At 38.4% G+C, this 20,299-nt stretch overlaps 1 protein-coding gene across 5 annotated transcripts in view; it reads right to left on the bottom strand.

The window, feature by feature from the left end:
• Window positions 1–20,299, bottom strand: part of METTL25 (methyltransferase like 25) — a 118,638-nt gene that overhangs the window by 72,852 nt on the left and 25,487 nt on the right. For all 5 annotated transcript variants that reach the window (XR_011566514.1, XM_070788881.1, XM_019960310.2 and 2 more), the window contains exons 4-5: window positions 13,274–13,861; window positions 9,821–9,968 (exon numbers count right to left, since the gene is read on the bottom strand). Coding sequence is in view for 4 of the 5 variants with exons in the window: in XM_070788881.1 (XP_070644982.1) it covers window positions 9,821–9,968; window positions 13,274–13,861 (736 nt within the window). In the remaining variant the exon portion in view is untranslated. The remainder of the gene's footprint in view (window positions 1–9,820; window positions 9,969–13,273; window positions 13,862–20,299) is intronic.

The raw sequence follows: 20,299 nt of genomic DNA, 5'->3' as shown, positions 1-20,299 counted from the left end.
CATTCAGAACAAGACCTTAGATCCACCTGTGCTGGATAGAATCTCAGAACACAGGTCTTTAAATAAGATAGAAATCTTTCTCTCCTGTCATAGGACAGAAAAAGGTAGTAGGTATACAGTGTGTTATCCAGAGCCCAGAGGTCAGGCGGCTCTGCTATGCTTAAAGAGTTAGCTACAAACTTTAATATCAAGGTCACTATTATTCCTTAGCCAGTAAGAAGAGTGAAAAAAAATAGGGGAGCAAGCAGCTTCCTTTTAAATAAATTGCACACATTACCTGACTACATTCTACTGGCTTGAATTTGTCACATGGGAGTCAGGGACTCTAGCTGGGTGACGTCTGCTCTACTAAAACTAAGAGAAGTTCTATCATTAAAAGAAAGAAGAGGACAGTGGATATGATTACACTCTGGTACATTTACATACTGTTACTTTATCCACACTCATCACATTCACCCTCTGTGCCCTTATTCATCCTTATTCATGCAGTAATATTCACACATGACTGTCCAAACACACACACACACACACACACACACACACACACACACACAGTGGCAGAGAATGCTAAATTCCTACAAATATCCAGTTTCTCCTTCTTTGTTACTCACAGAATCTTGATTTCATTTGGAGCTGTAAGATGCCCATCTAGAAGGTTACATTTCCTAGACTACCTAGACTTCTAGAGATGATCAATGGAGGAGTGGAACTTGTTGGATAGAATTACCAAGGAATTTCTTTAAAGGATGCTATCTCAGATGGGAAAAGTTCTTCCATCTTCATGTTTCTTTCCATCTGAACTATAATGGCTGGAGTAGCAGCAACCATTGTGTGGCCACAGTGAAAGGCCAACAAAACTACAAAGACCTTGGCCCTTACACTCTTGAACCATGTGAACCAATGTCAGCGACTGCCTTACAGATTTTCTGGAAAGTAAGACAAAAATAAATCCTATATGATTATACTACAATAGTTCCATTTCCATGTATTTATAAAACTTGTCCAAATATGATCACTCATATATAAAGCAATCTTAAGTTACTAAACATGTGCAGAACTTTGTCCAGAAACATGGCTTCCTTAATTTTTTCCATAACATAAACTGTACCATCACCTACCCAGTGGCTCTAAACAGAAACCTGATAATAGTCCTTGAAAATCCCTTCTCCATTATTGCCACCCCTCTGCTGCTGCTGCTAAGTCACCTCAGTCATGTCCGACTCTGTGCGACCCCAAAGACGGCAGCCCACCAGGCTCCCCCGTCCCTGGGATTCTCCAGGCAAGAACACTGGAGTGGGTTGCTATTTCATTTTCTTAAATGTTTCAATCTACTCTATTTCTGCTACAGCCGCTCTAAATTTAGTCCTTATCCTTACGGTCTCAGCTTCTGAGAGTACCTCCTGTGTGCGTGCCTCTGTGTGTGCCTAAGTACAAGTTTTATCATTTGTACCCCACTCCTTGTAGAGCTTTGAAACCAAAGCTCAACTTTGCCACAGTACACAAATACCCGTAGTAGCTTCAGCATTTCTGTTATCTTTGTGGACTCCTACCTTCTCCTGTATAAATACTATGCATCTTTCCAGTATTTCAATGTCTTAAGAAACAAATTTTAACTATATTCAGTATTTTTAGTTGAATGGGGGTGGGGGGGGGGGGCAGGCAGGATACCTACCTAGCCAGACAGATTTTGTAATACAGTTTTTTTGTTTGTTTGTTAAAGTTCTGAGCTTACATTTGGTAGATTTTAATCAGTAGAAATTCCAGGGGCCAGAATTTGGGATGTACTCCCCGACAAAGATTTGAATTTACCTCTGCATGGGACTGACTGAAGACTGCTTTGCCTCATTCAAGGCCATGGCTCAGTAAGAGCTCTTCAGGTCGGCTCCTCCACCAAGGAGGTGGGCCCATGTTAGTCTCCATATCCCACTGTGGCCAGCACTTGCCTCAGGACAGAGTCTGCTATCTTATAACCCACAGTTCCCTGCTCCAGTTTCAACTCCTCTTCCTCTCTCTTCCCCTTCTCTCTAGTTAATCCTTTGGTTTTGATTTTTCTTTATCCATGGAGATTTCCCTTATTTTTGTACACTCAGCAATGCTTAAAGGAATACATGTTTTAATTTAGGCAGGACCTAGCTGAACTACAGCAGGAAAGTTCCTCAGAAAAATCACACGTGGCTGGAAATGGAAGTCAAACAAATGCTCTTTTGATAAAAGAAACCAAACTCTATTTCTTTATGTCCTCCAAAATTCTAGCATTAAATGCTCAAAGCAAATAAACAGATTTAATAAAATGCACAATTTATGAAACAGAAAATACTGTTAAATCTTTACTAAAAAGACAGCAATTTTATGCATTGCTGGAATGATGAGATTAATTCACTGTTACTTGCTTGACTAAAATTAGTCATACCTTTCTGTAGACACAGAACATGGTGTAAAGCTAATCTTAACTAGCTAATATCGCCTTAGAAGTTTTTAATATTAATACCATATATTGACTATCCAAAAGGTCTCAAAATACAAGATACACTTATTTTTAAAATGTGTGTTACATTTTCAAATAATACACTGAACACTTTTCCTTCATCCTCCAGATACATTTCCAGGTGAAGTACTTCTAAATTTAAAACAATGACTACGAGCAATAAATGCTTGAGAGGGTGTGGAGAAAAGGGAACCCTCTTACACTGTTGGTGGGAATGCAAACTAGTACAGCCACTATGGAGAACAGTGTGGAGATTCCTTAAAAAACTGGAAATAGAACTGCCTTTTATGATCCAGCAATCCCACTGCTGGGCATACATACTGAGGAAACCAGAATTGAAAGAGACACGTGTACCCCAATGTTCATCACAGCACTGTTTATAATAGCCAGGACATGGAAGCAACCTAGATGTCCATCAGCAGATGAATGGATAAGAAAGCTATGGTACATATACACAATGGAGTATTACTCAGCCATTAAAAAGAATACATTTGAATCAGTTCTAATGAGGTGGATGAAACTGGAGCCTATTATACAGAGTGAAGTAAGCCAGAAAGAAAAATGCCAATACAGTATACTAATGCATATATATGGAATTTAGAAAGATGGTAACAATAACCCTGTGTATGAGACAGCAAAAGAGACATTGATGTATAGAACAGTCTTATGGACTCTGTTGGAGAGGGAGAGAGTGGGAAGATTTGGGAGAATGGCATTGAAACATGTATAATATCATGTATGAAACGAGTTGCCAGTCCAGGTTCGATGCATGATACTGGATGCTTGGGGCTGGTGCACTGGGACGACCCAGAGGGATGGTATGGGGAGGGAGGAGGGAGGAGGGTTCAGGATGGGGAACACATGTATACCTGTGGCGGATTCATTTCGATATTTGGCAAAACTAATACAATATTGTAAAGTTTAAAAATAAAATAAAATTAAAAAAAAAAAAACAATGAAAACCCAGTTGTTAATTCTAAAAGACACTGAAGCTGACTATATAAGAATCTAGTCTCCTCCCTGAAAACTCCTACTGGTGTCCTAAATTGAGAAAGTTTTATAGTAGGATGGGTATCATATACCCTTGACAAATTTCTATTTGATACAGAAATGGCAGGACCAGGTTGAAACATGACGTTAAAAGATGACCTGTAGCCCTCCTTTGTTTAAAAAAAAAAAAAGGAAATGGAGGGCTTTGGGAGGATCGCCTTAATGCCCTGAAACACATTCAGACCAAGGGTAAACGCAAAAATGAGCCATAGGCTGTCAAGGGTTACACCATTTGTATTTAACTCTGCAGATCTGTAGTATTAGAAGCGCACTGAAGATATGAGCAGACTTCCGGGTATTGGGTTAAGAAGATGAGGAGACACCAGGCAAAAATCTGTTCCCTGACAAAGCCTATCAAGGCCGCTGAAGAAGCTCTATGAAACCACCTGATGTGACTCTCTGGGGTCCCAGCTCTTTCTCTACTCATCCTGCACTCTGAAGTCTCTGATATGATCATATCAACTTACAGGAAAAGTAAATTACCTTTCATTCCTCAGACCAGGCCTGAAAGACTCAGTTACAGAACTGAGATCAAATTCTGACAGAATGCTTAGCAGGCAGAATTAACTAGACTGAACAAACAGATACAGATGACCAAGACCAGAGGCAAAAAAGAAAAAGAAAAGCAATGTTTCTGTCTTGTATTCAATTTTAAGAGAAAAAAATATTTCCCAGGAAACCCCTTTGGAGATACGCTCCTCATGCTTCATTGGTAACAACTGTCTCATATCCATTCTTAAATAAACGGAATCATCGTAGCTAATTTAGATTGAGAGTCACATATTTCTGAGGTGATAGCAGCACTCAGTCTTCCTAATAACACACTTGAACAAAGTCATAGTTCAGTTAACACGGAAGAGAGATGTGGATCTGGAGAGGTAACCAGTAATGTTTCTTCAGCATATCTCTACCTTGACAGGAAAAACAACCAAAAGAAGCTCTCTCTCCAGCTTCTACAGAAAGAAACAGTTATCAGTATTTCAAATTAATTATGATAATGATAATCAATATTAAGACAAAACACTGAAACAAGTCAAACTTCGGAAAACATATACCTATATATATATATATATATATATATATATATATATATTCTATAAAGCACTGCAATAGAAGTGTTTCTGTTATTTCATATTCTCCTAGGAACTACTGGCTTATAATGTATAAATATTTAAAAGCAGTTTTTAAAGCATATGGTAGAACTTTGGTATTCATAATTGCTCAGAGTTTTGAGGTCTTTTTGAAAATTAACATTCATGACAGACCACCTCTATGGTCTACCACAGTGTACTGGTGAAACATATTCATGCAAAACACATATTGTTTACACAGTACAATATTGTCATAAAAAGTTGCAGTGTACTTAGCAGACTTTTCTACTATACTATGTTGGACTATTAATAACTCAGATTTACATCCCAAAGGGCAATACTGCCCCAATTCAAACTTGAAAACAGCTGTGCAAACAAACTGAGGGTTAGGGGCAGGTGTGTAAGATATCAGGGGAGCAACACAGGACACACTTGATGATTCAAAGACATCACTCCATGGAAAAGGGAGTGAAGTCGCTCAGTCATGTCCGACTCTTTGTGACCCCATGGACTGTAGCCTGCCTGCTAGGCTCCTCCGTCCATAGGATTCTCCAGGCAAGAGTACTGGAGTGGGTTGCCATTGCCTTCTCCAGGAGATCTTCCCCACCCAGGGATTGAACCCCGGTCTCCCGCATTGTAGGCAGACGCTTTACCATCTGAGCCACCGGGGAAGCCCATCACTTCATGGAACCTAGTCCTAAGTATATGACAGGAAATACACCAACCTTGTCCATGCAAACATCTTGCCCTATAAGTTAGTTTATCTTAATATTATGACCAAACTGTACAGTGGTGGATTTCTATTTTAGGAATACTATGAATGCTACACGTACAAAATAAGACCACATCCGTATTCCATCTTTCCAAACAGTCACTGCTAAATAGTCAAGAACAAAAAGTCTGCTGTTGTCTGCTTTCATACACACACACACATGCTCATCAGTAAAGTTAAGCTACCAAAATTCTAGTGGTGCTCATATTTTTGATTTTGTCTAGTTTCTAACCCTTTATTGTGCATTTTTGCCTGTATGTTTGACTTCCCTGGGTTTTCACTCTGAGCTCGATGCTTCAAGGACTTTTGGAGGTTAATTCTCTGTAGTCTAGACTCTGATATACCCTTCTTAGATCTTCTCGGATTCAGTCGTTTGCTTGGACCTGCAAACTAGCACATGAGTAGAGCCCACCTAAGTGCCTGCATGGGAGAGGTTAAAACAACTACAAACAACCTCAAATATATTTCTGCAGAACATCTTCTGAAATTCTGTATATCTTCTTAGGAACGATAATAAATATTTGTTTTCAGTGATGCTGTTCATTAGAATTCCTACAGTGCTTCTTAAAAATGCTTATATTAAAATCCCATTCTTAGAGATACTTCAGAAGGTCAGAAGCAGGTCCCAAGCATCTAGAAACTGCAACTGTCATATATGATCCATCTGGACAGCCAGAGTTGAGGAATATTGTTATAAAAATCACAGGAGATGGTTCATATCTTCTCTCCTTTCATTATAGGCAATGGCAAGAAAAATGAAGACGGGGTGTGAGAAAGAAAGGAGTGACTTTTTGCCATCCAGTTTTTGAGAAGAGAAAGTATAACAGTCCAAAGCTAGGCAAAGCTCAACATAAACCTAGGTTGCTTTTGTTTTTCCTATCACTTATTTTCCTACATTTTCTTCCTACCTTTTGGCTTTCAAACTCTCTGCTTTTGAAGTATTTGAAGGCAATCACCTTGCATACATCTCCACCAGCTTCATCATATCACTCAGTCCTGTTCCCTCCTGCTTGTTCTGCTTTCCCAACAAGCAAGACTCCCAAGCCTCCATGCTTCTCAGGTATTTATGAGGAAATCAAATAACATCAAGAAATACTATCAGCTTTTGCAACTTAAGTCTAGTTCATAGATCTTAAGCCACTGAGATCATAATCTCAATGATTTCCAATGGTTAAGACATTTTTGGTAGGAAGGCCTTTGCATGAATTAACTCTGCCTACAAGAAGGAAAATGAGAGTTTGTAGCTGCCAGTCACAGTCATTAGCAAACCTTTCCAAACCTTTCTTGTCTGAGTTCTGGGGCCAAACTCATCCTATCAATGCAGTGAAGAAGGGCAACTGCCACTCAAGTATCTATTCAGCACACATTGTGCAAACACTGATCAACATGAACCATGTCTGAGGCAAGGTGCTGATTTCTGAAGATAAAAAAGTAAACAAAAACTAGTGTCTACAATCTGAATACTCAATCTATCAAATCTTTCCATGGCAGAAATGAAGCGGCAAAGCTGAAGGTGTGGTGCACCGTTCTTCCTTCAGATTCTGTGAAAAGCTCTCTAGTGAACATGCCTTATTCAAAGATATTTTTTCATCTTAATTTGAATACATGGTCAATAAATACTTCTAAACAATTTATAACAGTGTGTCAGAAAAGGTACCTAAGTGGACTCAACACAAAGGACTTTCCTCAATCATTTCATTTAGCTCTAAAAATATTTATCTTCCCTTATGTTTGTTTATACTTTATTGAAACACATTATAAATAAATGTAACTAAGAATATTAAATTACTATTTGCCTAGAGAAGACTGACACAAAATGGACTGACAAAGGAGCAACTAGTGAGCAACTAGTCCATCTCTTAAATTGCTTCCTACCCTGGCAAGTAGTTTCTGCCAACCCCTTTAAGAATAAAATGGAAGAACCAGACACTGGATGTAAATTGTACCAATAACATTTCCTGGCTGTCATGAAATAATGATAGCCACTTAAATCTGAATTTCTTTACATATTCAACAAAAGTAGAGAATAAATAAAATTACTCATAAACCACTTATACTAGATATGTAGATTTAAATGTACATTAAGAAATAAACATCTCAAATCAGTGAAACCAGCTCTGGGGATCATTCCAGAGGGAGAGTCAGATGTGGAAACATGTGTGTGACAGGGAACAGAGTACACTGCCAAGAGACAGGACCCCATTGTGTGAAGAACAGAGATAAAGGCTGAGACCTGACGATGCATAGCAAGGGCTGCAAGGGTCCCGCAGGCCCAGGATGGCAGTCTTCAGATGGACCACCTACAGAGAGGGAAGCCCTTTGGAAGGGGAAGGCATTTTGGTGGGGGGTGGTGGTGGGGTGAGGTGGAGGGGGATGATGTTAAAGTAAAAGAAGGAAGCAGGAAGCTGAAATTAAAGATCTTACACTATAAGACAGTATTTCTGAACTGAAAAACACACCAAGTGGCTCCATCTACTCCCAATTGGGCCAATTGTTAAAAAACACCCTATTTCACTGCACCTGTAGAACAGGAAGCACTTGAACTAAGAACAAGAACTTCCCTACACAGAATTTTATGCTTGCTGAGCCAGGAGAACACTTCCCATTTAATATTTTAAAAACTGTAAACACTGTGATTGCATTAAGTGTTTTGTTTTGTTTTCTTCCCCATTTCTTTTAGGAAAGAGGTACAAAAAGAGTTATACACTAATGTAAATATTGGGTTATATACTATAGAGTAAAAAAAAAAATTAGGTTCACGTTTCCCCCCAAGTTTTATCTTGAAAATTTGTGTACTCAGAGCAAAGTTGGAAATAATACGACAAGCATATTTTCCATTTAAATTAAACTATTGTTACCTTTTTGCCAATTTGCTTTCTTTCTCTCACTCTGTGTATCTCTACATATTCACAAATTTACATCTGCCTATCTTTTCTAAAAGACAGTTTTTAAAACACTGACATAAAAAAATTCAAACTCCCCTCTTCTCCACAAAAAACTTTTGTCAGTTTTAAGGAAGACCTCTGTTTCATCCAGCCAAATTTCAGTATACAATACTAATTTTTACCTCTTGGACATGACTAAATAAAAAATAATCAAAATTTCATACTCATCTGGGCTTTATAGCTGAAAAAAAGAGCAAACAATGCCATCCACGTTGATACAACTTCCTGACCTAAAAATTCTTGGCAAGGGACACTGGATATTGATAAATAATTCATTAAACTAATAGAAAAGAGAACTGCTAATATTTTTTTTTAATTTTATTTTATTTTTAAACTTTACAATATTGTATTAGTTTTGCCAAATATCGAAATGAATCCGCCATATTAATAAACTAAATAACCACCCAATGTGATACCATGTCTAATAGAGAGATGTAATATATAAAATGGGTCAAAAGGAGGAATTTCTGGAGCTGCTCTAGATGAAAGACTGTAGGTGCTTTCAGTCTTGTCAACACACTCTGTCCTTCACTCCTCAGGCACCTTTTCAGCCCAAGGAGCAAACAGTTTGAATACTATTATTTTAAAGCAACTGCAGGTCTTCACCTTTTTGAAAGCATGGTGTTCTAACACTTCAAAGTAGAGTAAGAAACTTTTTGTGAGGGAGAAATATCAGTATGCCTTACAAGATGGAGAAGGGTTTGGAAATGGAAGCAAATCTTGTCAACTCTATATTTATGACAAAATAACTTAGCTTCACTACATTAGTCAAGGTGTATCTGACAAATATTTTTAAATAGAAGTTCTCTAAAACATGTATCACACAAAATTCTCATATATTTGCAGTTTGGGGCACTCTTTAAGACCATACGGAGCTTAAGAATTGATGCTTTTGAAGTGTGGTGTTGGAGAAGACTCTTGAAAGTCCCTTGGACAGCAAGGAGATCCAACCAGTCCATCCTAAAGGAGATCAGTCCTGGGTGTTCATTGGAAGGACTGATGTTGAAGCTGAAACTCCAATATTTTGGCCACCTGATGGGGAAGAGGTGACTCATTTGAAAAGACCCTGATGTTAGGAAAGATTGAAGGCAGGAGGAGAAGGGGACAACAGAGGATGAGATGGTTGGATGGCATCACCGACTCAATGGACATGAGTTTGGGTAAACTCCGGGAGTTGGTGATGGTCAGGGAGGCCTGGCATGCTGCGGTTCATGGGGTCGCAAAGAGTCAGACACAACTGAGCGACTGAACTGAAGACCATACTGTGATAAAAAAAGAAACTATCACAAAATACACTATAAGTGACAATGCATCAAATTTCATTTGATGTAACATTTCTAAAATTGTAAGAATATCAGATCTTATTTCAAATGCTAATTCAAAATGACAATACTGTCAACAACAAAAAAGAGGGAGAGAGATAAAGCAGTCATTTTGCTCGAATAAATAAAATCATGAGACATGAAGAACTTTGTACCTTTATGTAGGTTTTCAAACTCTTCAGATAAGAGGTGATAGCAGCAACCCACACTGCAAACTCCTTTGACTTCAGACTTGGAAGTGAATATTCGCAGAGTATTTGGAGCAAGATCGCCACAAGTATGTAGACCTACCATCAAACAATCCTTAAAAGATAAGAAGAAGAAATGCTGGAAATTAAAAGGAAGGGTAAAACACATTTCAGGTGAAGACTGTATATGTTTATCAGAATGCAGAGCTTTAAAAAAATGATAAAGTTCTAACTAGAAAGTATCGTATGTCCCATTTTCATAACATAATTATTTCCTTTATAGGTAAAATGATTGTGATCTTTTATCAAAACTGACATGCTTCTGAGTTGATTTTCTAATGCTTTTGGTTACTTGTCCTTTTTACTTTTCTCTGGTCTCTTTTACAATTAATATTTGCTTAACAACTAGTCAAAATAAAGGTTGATTTGACCAATCAAATGTAGGTGGTGTTACTAGGACAAACTTGTGATTTGAGATACATTAATATCTTAATAGTCAATTTTTAAATTGCACTTCACCATTCAAAACTTATAAAACCTGCCATACGAAAGAAATTCAAAAGAAATTAAGCCTTGCTAAATTGGCATTTATACTCCAACATCAAAAAAAGTTTACTTAGTTCACTCATTACACCAAATATAACAATATTAATTCCAAATAAAAAATGTTGCTCTTAATTTTATAACATGAATTATGTAAAATTCCTTTGAAATGTTTCTCCTAATTACTTAAGGCCTAATTTAAATGCATACACAGAGTGGTTACACTGGCTCACACTCAAAAGAATTTCGATCAGTATGCTATTTAACTCTTCAGTTGCATAATTTCCTCATCTGTAAAATGAGGCCAATAATAGTATCTTATCTCAATGGGTTGTTGCAAGACTTTAATAAGTTAATACTTGTACGTAATTTAGTATAACCTCTGGCACATAATAAAATTCAGTAAATGTTATATATTTTTATCATCAATATCAGGTTATTATAAATATGGATATTATAAATATTTAAAATAACGGACATTAAGTTGTGAATCAAATATATAACTATTTTAAGAACAAATACAACTACTTCAGTTGAGTTATTTTACAAAAAATAATACTTTAGTTCATATAATCTAGATATGTGTGTGCCTAGTTGCTGCAATCATGTCCGAGTCGTTGGGACTCATGGACCATTGCCCTCCAGGCTCCTCTGTACAAGAGATTCTCCAGGCAAGAACACTGAAGTGGGTAGCCATTCCCTTCTCCAGGAGATCTTCCTGACCCAGGGATCAAACCCGGGTTTTTTGCATTGCAGGCAGGGCTGAAGTCTAACCTTTCAAAAGAAAAGAATTTACCTGTACACTGCTTTGGCCTGATAAAATATTCAGTTGCTTCAATCATTATTCTCTTCAAAGCACATGTTATGGAATGTTGTGCAATTATTTTGCTTTTCTCAGTGATTAGACAGCTTGGGTAGGTTTTACTTAGATGTTATGTTATAAATAATAAGGAGTTCAGAGAGAAAGGGTTTATTGCTAATTAAGGGTATATCATAGAGGTACAAATCTCTCTTTTTAAGCTTAGCTCTCCCTAAAGACAACACAAAAACATTTAACCTCATTCTTTACTGTATTCATTATACAGAATTGGTTAATAATATCAGCAGGTGGCAAACAAAAATCTGCAATTAGCATAGTATCCTAATAGCAAAATATTTAAGAACTGCATGTGTGTTGTGCGATGGGGAATGGAAAGGATAAGAGGTATTGGTCAGTTTTGGTTATTAAATTACTGCTTCACTAAGGACCCAAGAAACAATTTTCCACCATATATTTTATCAGCAAATTATTATAAAAGCTTGCATACAGTTTTGATCGTATACTTTTCAGATGACTCTTAAAAGCAAAAATAAATGGTAATAAGCACTAAAAGTGTATATATTTTGAAGTCAAATTAAAGTAACTGGGGTTGTTTAACCCCAACAGAAGGTTAAGCTGTAACTTAATTACTGATTTCATATATAGGAAAAACAATTAATGAGGATTAACCAGTTTTCTACAATTAGTGAAATACAAAAATACCTGGGAAAAAGAAAAATTTCCCACTCTAAAATGACAAAGTACTAAAACACTGGTCAGCAACCAAACAAGGATTTAAATTTATAAAGAATTCTAGGGTCTTTTGTTTATTCATTCTTTAGGGAAGACTTTTCAAAAATTTAACAAGAGTAGAATATCATACGGAGAAGGCGATGGCACCCCACTCCAGTACTCTTGCCTGGTAAATCCCATGGACGGAGGAGCCTGGTAGGCTGCAGTCCATGGGGTCGCAAAAAGTCAGACACGACTGAGCGACTTCACTTTCACTTTTCACTTTCATGCATTGGAGAAGGAAATGGCAACCCACTCCAGTGTTCTTGCCTGGAGAATCCCAGGGATGGGGGAGCCTGGTGGGCTGCTGTCTATGGGCTCGCACAAAGTCAGACACGACTGAGGTGACTTAGCAGTAGCAGTAGCAGAATATCATAACTTCAAAGGCTACCTTGATTTCTAAACAATGAGTTAGGCCAAATGATTTCTAGAAACTCCTCTAATATTGTGTAATATACAATGCTGCCTTTAAGATACATTATCTTTCCAACATTATATGACTCAACATACTTGCAGTTTAGAAAAAGTTCAAAATTTTTTAAGAATTCAGAAGCTACTCTTGCTCAGTAAAATTGAAATTTTGGTTACCAACTCTAACATTAAACATAATGTTGTCCTTGTGCTCATGCTTAGTCATGTCTGACTGTTTGTGACCCCATGGACCTTAGCCCTCCAGGCTCCTCTGTCCATGGGATTCTCCAGGCAAGAATACTGGAGTGGGTTGCCATGCACTCCTCCAGGGTTCTTCCCAACCCAGGGATTGAACCCAGGTCTCCCGCATTGCAGGTGGATGCTTTACCATCTGAGCCACCGAAGAAGCCCAAGAATACTAGAGTGGGTAACCTATCCCTTCTCCAGAGAACTTCCTAACCCAGATTCTTTACCAGCTAAGCTACCAGGGAAGCCCAATACTGCCCTAGATACATCTTTACTCCAAATGTAAACGAAATGTAAGAATTTTCTTGGAGTGGAATTTGAAAAATCCATCAATTGCATAAGGAGAACTTATCTAACTAGCTTCTGTATTTGTACTTATGTTTCATTCAGTATTAAAAATGAAGGGAGGGCAAGGGCACACCATTCTGGAAAACTATAATTGTCAGATTGTCAGATTTGTACTCTTATCAGATTTTGGTATCTATGGAAATCATGAAAGCCTGAATTTTTATTTTCTTGGTTCTTTCAATTAATGTAATCAAATAAGATATGCAGCTAGTATTAAAATTTAATTCTATGTTTAAGGGCCTTTACATAAGTCAAATTACAGAATTCAAAACTGAAATCACCTCCAGATCTTTAATAATATCATGTAGTTCTGAATCAGCAGTGATAATAGATGTTAAAGGTGAATATATATTTGATTCATTTGACTTCAAAGTAATTTTTCTTCTCTCTTTACTTGCTTCAGACATTTTTCTCTTAGGTATTTGGGATGAGGAATTAGGTTCTATGGCATTAACAGGCAAAAGGTCTCTAAGAGAAAAGGCATTTTCAAAACACAAATTTTCCTCTCGGTGTGAATAAACCTTTAGGTTTTCCATTTGTCTTCTGATGTCAGAAATCACAGAACCTGAAAACTCTGATAAAAAGTCTGAGGCTGGTGGCTTCTCTTGACTTGCAGTACTGCTGTTACATATTCCCTCAATGTCTGCTTTAGTTTCATCTTGCACTTTCCTTTCTTTCGTTGTCTGTAATGCCAGTCCACTGACATCTGGTTTTGACCGCCTACCATAGACTTTCCAATGTTTCTTCAGTTTCCTGTTTCTCTCCTCAGCTCCACGAGTATTTGAGGAATCGATTCCATAAACTTTTAAGCCATACTTTAAGGACAAAAAGGAGCTTAGGTAGCCTTTTCCAGAACCCAGGTCAATTATCTAAAGAAAATCAGAATGAATCAAAGGGATTTCAGTTAGACAACAACAGCAATCTCAATTTTTTTAAAAAGCAAGTAAATGGATGGTTGTAAAATTTATACAACCCGTTATGCTTTACTCTATTTTAATTTTTGATCCCATTAAAAACAAATAACTCATCATTTTTATTCAATATTTAAGAGAAGTTCTAAGCAGTGTAATAATAAGTCAAGAAAAAGATGTAAAAGATGAATATTGAAGATAAAATTGTCTTTCTTCACTAGAACATTTAGGTGTGACCTAAATCAAATCCCTTATGATTATTCAGTGGAAGTGACAAATAGATTCAAGGAATTAGATCTGGTAGACAGAATGTCTGAAGAACTATGGACAGATGTTCCTAACATTGTACAGGAGGTGGTGACCAAAACCATCCTCAAGAAAAAGAAATGCAAGAAGGCAAAGTGTTTGTCTGGGGAGGCCTTACAAATAGCTGAGAAGAGACGAGAAGTGAAAGGCAAAGGAGAAAAGGAAAGATACACCCAACTGAATGTACAGTTCCAGAGAATAGCAACGAAAGAAAGCCTTCTTAAATGAAAAATGCAAAGAATTAGAGGAAAACAACAGAATGGGAAAGACCAGAGATCTCTTCAAGAAAACTGGAGATACAATGCAACATTTCAAGCAAAGATGGGCACAATAAAGGACAGAAATGACAAAGACTCAACAGAAACAGAAGAGATTAAGTAGATGTGGTGAGAACACAACAGAAACTATACAAAAAAAGGTCTAAATACCCAGATAACCATGATGGTGTGGTCACTCACCTAGAGCCAGACATCCTTGAGTGTGAATTCAAGTGGGCCTTAGGAAGCATTATTATGAACAAAACTAGTGGAGATGATGGAATTCCAGTTGAGCTATTTCAAATCTGAAAAGATGATGCTGTTAAAGTGCTGCACTCAATATGTCAGCAAATTTAAAAAACTCAGCAGTGGCCACAGGACTGGAGTTTGTTTTCATTCCAATCTTAAAGAAGGGCAATGTCAAAGAACGTTCAAACTACCATACAATTGCACTCATTTCACATGCTAGCAAGGTAATGATTAAAATCCTTCAAGCTAGGCTTCAATAATATGTGAACTGAGAACTTCCAGATGTATAAGCTGGATTTAGAAAAGGCAGAGGAACCAGAGACCAAATAGCCAACATCCATCAGATCAGAGGAAAAGCAAGGGAGCTCCAGAAAATGACTACTTCTGCTTCAGTGACTACACTAAAGCCTTTGACTGTGTGGATCACAACAAACTGTGGAAAATTTTCAAAGAGACAGGAATACCAGACCACCTTACCAGGATCCTGAGAAACCTGTATGCAGGACAAGAAGCATACATCAAACAACGGACTGGTTCAAAATTGGGAAAGGAATACATCACGACTGTATATTTTCACCCTGCATTTAACTTATTATGCAGAGTTAATCATGCAAAATGCCCGGGCGGGGGATGACTAACAAGCTGGAATCAAGATTGCCAGGAGAAATATCAACAATCTCAGATATACCAATGATACCACTCTAATGGCAGATAGCAAAGAATAACTAAATTAGAGCCTCTTGATGAGGGTGAAGGAGGAGAATGAAAAAGCTGGCTTAAAACTCAACATTCAAAAAACTAAGATCATGGCAGCTGGTCCCATCACTTCATGGCAAATAGAGGGGGAACAATGGAAAAATGACAGACTTTATTTTCTTGGGCTCCAAAATCACTGCGTCAGTGACTGCAGCCATGAAATAAAAAATGCTTGCTCCTTGGAAGAAAAGTTATGACAAACCTAGAGAGTGTATTAAAAAGCATAGACATCACTTTGCCCACAAAGGTCTGTATAGTCAAAACTATGGTGTTTCCAGTAGTCATGTATGGATGTGAGAGATGGACAGTAAAGAAGGCTGAGAGCTGAAGAATTAATGCTTTTGAACTGTGGCGCTAGAGAAGGCTCTTGAGAGTCCCTTGGACTGCAAGAAGATCAAACCAGTTAATCCTAGAGGAAATCAACCCTGAATATTCACTGGAAGGACTGATGCTGAAGCTGAAGATCCAGTACTCTGACCACCTGATGCAAAGAGCCGACTCACTGGAAAAGACCCTGATGCTGGGGAAGACTGAAGGCAGGAGGAGAAGGGAGCAACAGAGGACGAGATGTTTGGATGGCATCACTGACTCAATGAATGAGTTTCAGCAAACTCTGGGAGATGGTGAAGGACAAGGAGGCCTGGCATGCTGCAACCCATGGGGTCACAATGAGACACAACTGGGCGACTGAAGAACAACGTGAAACACGCTATTTCAAATTTTTTCTCTGCACTTTAGAAATTAATTTGTTTTATCAATTTAAAATTATTATATAATATTTCATATAAATAAATAAGTATAGTCAAAATGAAAAGCTATAAAGGACAACAACAAATACCCATCAAAGATTTAAGTATAAGTGATTTATTTGGGAGGTAAAGAAAACACTGTTAGGGAAATAGAGAAGAAAAAAAGAGAAAGGAAGGCAGCCCAACAAAAGGTGTGTTTGTGGGCAAAATACGACTTTAGAACAACCTGGGTTTAATCCCACTGGAAAACTCAGACAGCCAGTGTAGAACACATACCTCAGAGTCAGCCACCTGGAAAGTCCGGGAGTTGATGTATTTTTTAATTAACTTGCATTAGTCATTAATTCAAGGATGCACACAGGGAGGAATTAATCCCCAGAATGTGTATGCAGGCAGTGCCATACTTCAGCACACAGAGAAAAATCCACAGGGAAAGAAATACAGCAATTGCCAGGTAGAAGGTAGCCGGGCCACCATGATGTGGTAAGGCCCAATAGTATTTGAATAAGGCATCCAGTAGCATCTGCTATACCCATGAAGCCACCAGCCAACCTAGGGATGGGTATGTTAGTAATTACATTCCATATAACCGTGTTCCTTTCCATATCTTATCTCTCTGTTTCCCCTACCAGCTGCTAAGTCGCTTCAGTCGTGTCTGACTCTATGCGACCCCATAGACGGCAGCCCACCAGGCTCCCCTGTACCTGGGATTCTCCAGGCAAGAACACTGGAGTGGCTTGCCATTTCCTTCTCCATCCCCTACCAGAGGTTAACAACTATTATCAGATTATTGTGTATGATTCCCTTGCTTCTTTAATGGTTTTTTTTTTTCCATGTATTTTTTTTGCATTAAGAACATACCATTATTTTCTTTAAGAGCTTTTTAAAAATGGCACCATAAAATATGTAGTCATCAGTAAATTGCTTATTTTTCCCATTCATTTGTATGCTTCGGCTGCACGGGTGCAGGAGGGCCTAGAGGAGCTATACGACGTTGAAGGTCAGGAAGGGCGGCGGTGAGGAGATACCCCTCATCCAGGGTAAGGAGCAACGGCTGGGCTTTGCTAGAGCAGCCATGAAGAGATACCCCACGCCCAAGGTAAGAGAAACCCAAGTAAGATGGTAGGTATTGCAAGAGGGCATCAGAGGGCAGACACACTGAAACCATACTCACAGAAAACTAGTCAATTTAATCACACTAGGACCACAGCCTTGTCTAACTCAATGAAACTAAGCCATACTCGTGGGGCAACCCAAGATGGGCGGGTCATGGTGGAGAGATCTGACAGAATGTGGTCCACTGGAGAAGGGAATGGCAAACCACTTCAGTATTCTTGCCTTGAGAACCCCGTGAACCGTATGAAAAGGCAAAATGATAGGATACAGAAAGAGGAGCTCCCCAGGTCAGTAGGTGCCCATTATGCTACTGGAGATCAGTGGAGAAATAACTCCAGAAAGAATGAAGGGATGGAGCCAAAGCAAAAAGAATATCCAGCTGTGGATGTGACTGGTGATAGAAGCAAGGTCCGATGCTGTAAAGAGCAATATTGCATGGGAACCTGGAATGTCAGGTCCATGAATCAAGGCAAATTGGAAGTGGTCAAATAAGAGACGGCAAGAGTGAATGTCAACATTCTAGGAATCAGCAAACTGAAATGGACTGGAATGGGTGAATTTAACTCAGATGATCATTATATCTACTACTGCAGGCAGGAATCCCTCAGAAGAAATGGAGTAGCCATCATGGTCAACAAAAGAGTCCGAAATGCAGTACTTGGATGCAATCTCAAAAACGACAGAATGATCTCTGTTCGTTTCCAAGGCAAACCATTCAATATCACAGTAATCCAAGTCTATGCCCCAACCAGTAATGCTGAAGAAGCTGAAGTTGAACGGTTCTATGAAGACCTATAAGACCTTTTAGAACTAACACCCAAAAAAGATGTCCTTTTCATTATAGGGGACTGGAATGCAAAAGTAGGAAGTCAAGAAACACCTGGAGTAACAGGCAAATTTGGCCCTGGAATACGGAATGAAGCAGGGCAAAGACTAATAGAGTTTTTCCAAGAAAATGCACTGGTCATAACAAACACCATCTTTCAACAACACAAGAGAAGACTCTACACATGGACATCACCAGATGGTCAACACCGAAATCAGGTTGATTATATTCTTTGCAGCCAAAGATGGAGAAGCTCTATACAGCCCAAAAAAAAAAAAAAAAAACAAGACCAGGAGCTGACTGCAGCTCAGATCATGAACTCCTTATTGCCGAATTCAGACTTAAATTGAAGAAAGTAGGGAAAACCACTAGACCATACAGGTATGACCTAAATCAAATCCCTTATGATTATACAGTGGAAGTGAGAAATAGATTTAAGGGCTTAGATCTGATAGATAGAGTGCCTGATGAACTATGGAATGAGGTTCGTGACCCTGTACAGGAGACAGGGATCAAGACCATTCCCATAGAAAAGAAATGCAAAAAAGCAAAATGGCTGTCTGGGGAGGCCTTACAAATAGCTGTGAAAAGAAGAGAAGCAAAAAGCAAAGGGGCAAAGGAAAGATGTAAGCATCTGAATGCAGAGTTCCAAAGAATAGCAAGAAGAGATAAGAAAGCCTTCTTCAGTGATCAATGCAAAGAAATAGAGGAAAACAACAGAATGGGAAAGACTAGAGATCTCTTCAAGAAAATCAGAGATACCAAGGAAACATTTCATGCAAAGATGGGCTCGATAAAGGACAGAAATTGTATGGACTTAACGGAAGCAGAAGATATTAAGAAGAGGTGGCAAGAATACACAGAAGAACTGTACAAAAAAGATCTTCACGACCCAGATAATCACGATGGTGTGATCACTGACCTAGAGCCAGACATCCTGGAATGTGAAGTCAAGTGGGCCTTAGAAAGCATCACTACGAACAAAGCTAGTGGAGCTGATAGAATTCCAGTTGAGCTATTCCAAATCCTGAAAGATGATGCTGTGAAAGTGCTGCACTCAATATACCAGCAAATTTGGAAAACTCAGCAGTGGCCACAGGACTGGAAAAGGTCAGTTTTCATTCCAATCCCAAAGAAAGGCAATGCCAAAGAATGCTCAAACTACCGCACAATTGCACTCATCTCACAGGCTAGTAAAGTAATGCTCAAAATTCTCCAAGCCAGGCTTCAGCAATACGTGAACCGTGAACTTCCTGATGTTCAAGCTGGTTTTAGAAAAGGAAGAGGAACCAAAGAGCAAATTGCCAACATCTGCTGGATCATGGAAAAAGCAAGAGAGTTCCAGAAAAACACCTATTTCTGCTTTATTGACTATTCCAAAGCCTTTGACTGTGTGGATCACAATAACTGTGAAAAATTCTGAAAGAGATGGGACACCAGACCACCTGATCTGCCTCTTGAAAAAATTTGGGAAATCTGGTCAACCACTTGTAAAAGAATGAAACTAGAACACTTTCTACCACCATACACAAAAATAAACTCAAAATGGATTAAAGATCTAAACGTAAGACCATAAACTATAAAACTCCTAGAGGAGAACATAGGCAAAACACTCTCGGACATACATCACAGCAGGATCCTCTATGACCCACCTCCCAGAATATTGGAAATAAAAGCAAAAATAAACAAATGGGACCTAATTAACCTTAAAAGCTTCTGCACATCAAAGGAAACTATTAGCAAGGTGAAAAGACAGCCTTCAGAATGGGATAAAATAATAGCAAATGAACCAACTGACAAACAACTAATCTCAAAAATATACAAGCAACTCCTACAGCTCAACTCCAGAAAAATAAATGACCCAATCAAAAAATGGGCCAAAGAACTAAATAGACATTTGTCCAAAGAAGACATACAGATGGCTAACAAACACATGAGAAGATGCTCAACATCACTCATTATCAGAGAAATGCAAATCAAAACCACTATGAGGTACCATTTCACACCAGTCAGAATGGCTGCGATCCAAAAGTCTACAAATAATAAATGCTGGAGAGGGTGTGGAGAAAAGGGAACTCTCTTACACTGTTGGTGGGAATGCAAACTAGTACAGCCACTATGGAGAACAGTGTGGAGA

This window comes from Bos indicus, chromosome 5 (genome assembly GCF_029378745.1).
Source record: "Bos indicus isolate NIAB-ARS_2022 breed Sahiwal x Tharparkar chromosome 5, NIAB-ARS_B.indTharparkar_mat_pri_1.0, whole genome shotgun sequence".
In the NCBI taxonomy this organism is placed as follows: domain Eukaryota; kingdom Metazoa; phylum Chordata; class Mammalia; order Artiodactyla; family Bovidae; genus Bos; species Bos indicus.
Note: the sequence above shows the minus strand (reverse complement) of the source record. Positions and strands in the feature narration are given on the sequence as shown.